The following is a 3,020-nucleotide window of genomic DNA, read 5'->3' on the forward strand; positions in this document are numbered from 1 at the left end:
TCTTTGACAAAATCTTACAAAATAAGAAAGTTTCTAATTCAAAAACAAGCTAAATTTTTCAAAAGAGACCAAAACAACGTCAATTTTTATCTAGTTTGGCAATTTTAAATTTTGATAAAATTTGTAATTTTTTTGTGGAAATTCTGAGAAATAAAAAGAGAAACTTATAAAACAGTATACGAAACAATGTAAATTTTGATCAAATTTGGAATTTTTTTTGATCTTTTGTAGAAAAATCTTTAAAGAAAGTGGGTTTTGTGCTCAAATTTGAGTGAAAAAGCAAAATATCGTAAATTTTGCATTAATTAAAAATTGAGTGCGTTTTTTATCAAAAAGTGTAAGTAAGCCAAAAAATCATCAATTTCGATTTTTGGTAAAATTTTAGAAATATATAAATTTTTCGCTCGAAAATCGACTAAAACGAACAAAATAAACTAAATAATTTTGCTGTTTTTTTTTGACAAATTTCGAGAGGTAAAAAGAGTTTCTTGCAAAATAAAAAAAAAATTACTTCAAATAATTCCAATTGTGATTTAATTAAAACAAAAATTTTACTTTCTTTGTCAAAATCTTACAAAATAAGAAAGTTTTTAATTCAAAAACATGCAAAATTTTTCAAAAGAGACCAAAATATCGTCAATTTTTATCTAGTTTGGCAATTTTTAAGGAAATTTTGATGAAATTTGTAATTTTTTTGTAGAAATTGTGAGAAATAAAAAGAGAAACTTATAAAACAGTATACGAAACAATGTAAATTCTGATCAAATTTGGAATTTTTTTGATCTTTTGTAGAAAAATCTTATAAGGAAAGTGAGTTTTGTACTCAAATTTGAGTGAAAAAGCCAAAATATCGTAAATTTTGCATTAATTAAAAATTGAGTGCGTTTTTTAATTAAAACATAAAGTAAGCCAAAAAACATCAATTTCGATTAATATTGGGCTCAAATAAACACAATTTTGATTTTTTTGTTTCTTTTTTGATGAAACTTTGCTTAAAAATGATATACATTTTTCCAATTAATTTAAAATAACATCTAATTTAATAATTTTGAGCTCGTTTTTAAAAAATCTCAACATATAACTGAGTTTCTGGCCCAAAGTTAAGCGAAATTGATCAAAATAACACCAATTTGAATCTATAATTTATTAAAGTTTTGATCATTTTGACCAAACCTTACAAAATAAGTGAGTTTCTGGCTAAAAAACAAACTAAATTTTTCGAAACAAGACTAATTAACGTTAATTTTGATTTAATTCAGAATTTTTTGAAAAAATATCGAGAAACAAGTCAAATATTCTTCGCCAAAAATGAATTAAAATTAATTTGTATTTAAATTGGTGATTTTTGGCAAAACTTTACAAGATCTAAAAATTTTTCGCTCGAAAACCAACTAAATCGAATGAAATTTTAAAAAAATTGCTGTTTTTTGCATTTTTTGTCGAATTTCGGTAGAAAAAACAGTTTCTCTCTTAAAAAAAAGAAAATACTTAAATAACGCCAATTGTGATTTAATTTTAAAAAATTTTGGCTTTTTTGTGACATCTTATAAAATTTATAATTTTTTGAATCGAGCTAAATTTTTCAAAAAAAGACCAAAATAACGTCAATTTTCATCTAGTTTTGTGGAAATTTTCAAAAATAAGAAGAAAATCAGAAACAGGGTAAATTTTCAAATTTGGTAATTTTTTGACGTTTTGTAGCAAAATCTAACGAAGTAAGTGAGTTTTGTGCACAAATTTGAGTGACAAAGACAAAATATATAAAAATTGAGTAAAAAACGAATAAAACAAAACTTTACAATATATTTATTTTATTAAACATAAACTTAGAGAAACAATAATAAACAATTTCTTAAATTTTTACAGTTAAAAAATTTATTACAGCAAAAATGCGTTTTTGACTTTCAAAAAATTCGAGTAGTTTTCTTATGCTTTATTTCTACAACACGATACAGATATAAAAAACAAATTCAAATTCAGAGTAGAGCATCTTCCAAACCAATCTAGAAAAAAAAAGTTATCAAAAAAAAAAACAAAAAAAATCTACCTACAGCTTCAGCTTCCTTTTGTGCACATAAAGCCAACTCGGTTGCAGTGTCACAAGGATCAGGCAATGGTTTTACTAAAATTTTTAATTTTTTATCAAGTTTTGCAAAAATTAACCCACCTTTCATTCCACACGTCACAAAAATTTTCAAAACCTTTTGATACAATTCTGGATCGGCTTTTTGGAGCGGTTTCAAGGCGGCTATGGCCCCAGCTCGATCAATGCTCCCATTTCCCTTCATCTGTGATAAATTTACAAACTGAAACTGAAAAAACTGAAACTGAAACTGAAAAAACGTACCATTTTGAATTTTTTCTGCATGCAGAAAATCATGCATTTGCCCTCATGGGTGCTGGGTGGAAGTTTCCGAGCAATCAATTCGGCAATATCGTCTGAAATTATTCACTGAAACTGAAACTTGCCTCGATTATTGATTACCTGAAGTCGCTTCAGTTTCTTCAGCACATTGGGCGCCAAATTCCTGCATTTCTTCRAAAAACTTGTCAAGAAATTCTTGATCCAACTGAAATTATCGCTTTTTTTGTCTAGTTTTGACGAAAAACACTTACAGCACAAGTTAGGGTGAATCCCAAAATTAAGAAAAACCAACTCTTCATCTTGTAGTTTGATTTGGACTACAAATCCACATTTCTCGTGTCAGTTTTATATAAAAATCATTTGACTCGAGGCCATGGTTAATTAAATTAGATGTTGCTTTAAATTTATTTGTTTTTAATAATGCACTTGAAGAAACGTAATTTTGTCCATTATTAGACTTAATGGTTGGCTGTTTCCGGGTTGTGGTTAAACAAATTTCGCAGAATTGGGAGGTTTTCACAAATTTTTGGTTTTTCCATTAAATTATTTGCAACAATTTCGTCAAAAAAAGCCAAAAAAATTGACTCAATTTTGGGCAAAACAAGCGAGAGGATGGTTTTTTATCTGGAAATATGGAAAATTAAGTCAAAATTAA

At 26.7% G+C, this 3,020-nt stretch overlaps 1 protein-coding gene across 1 annotated transcript; it reads right to left on the reverse strand.

Moving 5' to 3' along the window:
* Nucleotides 1–1,918: 1,918 nt before the first annotated feature.
* Nucleotides 1,919–2,681, reverse strand: LOC123004619. The gene is made up of 6 exons (XM_044397950.1): nucleotides 2,617–2,681; nucleotides 2,486–2,570; nucleotides 2,348–2,439; nucleotides 2,168–2,288; nucleotides 2,052–2,122; nucleotides 1,919–2,003 (listed from the first exon to the last, which is right to left on the reverse strand). The coding sequence occupies exons 1-6, from the start codon at nucleotides 2,662–2,664 to the stop codon at nucleotides 1,977–1,979; spliced, it is 444 nt and encodes a 147-aa protein (XP_044253885.1). The 5' UTR covers nucleotides 2,665–2,681; the 3' UTR covers nucleotides 1,919–1,976.
* Between the last annotated feature and the right edge of the window lie 339 nt (nucleotides 2,682–3,020).

This window comes from Tribolium madens, unplaced genomic scaffold (assembly GCF_015345945.1).
Source record: "Tribolium madens isolate multiple individuals breed KSU strain unplaced genomic scaffold, Tmad_KSU_1.1 Scaffold_20;HRSCAF=117;Tcas5.2_LG4, whole genome shotgun sequence".
Taxonomy (NCBI): Eukaryota; Metazoa; Arthropoda; class Insecta; order Coleoptera; family Tenebrionidae; genus Tribolium; species Tribolium madens.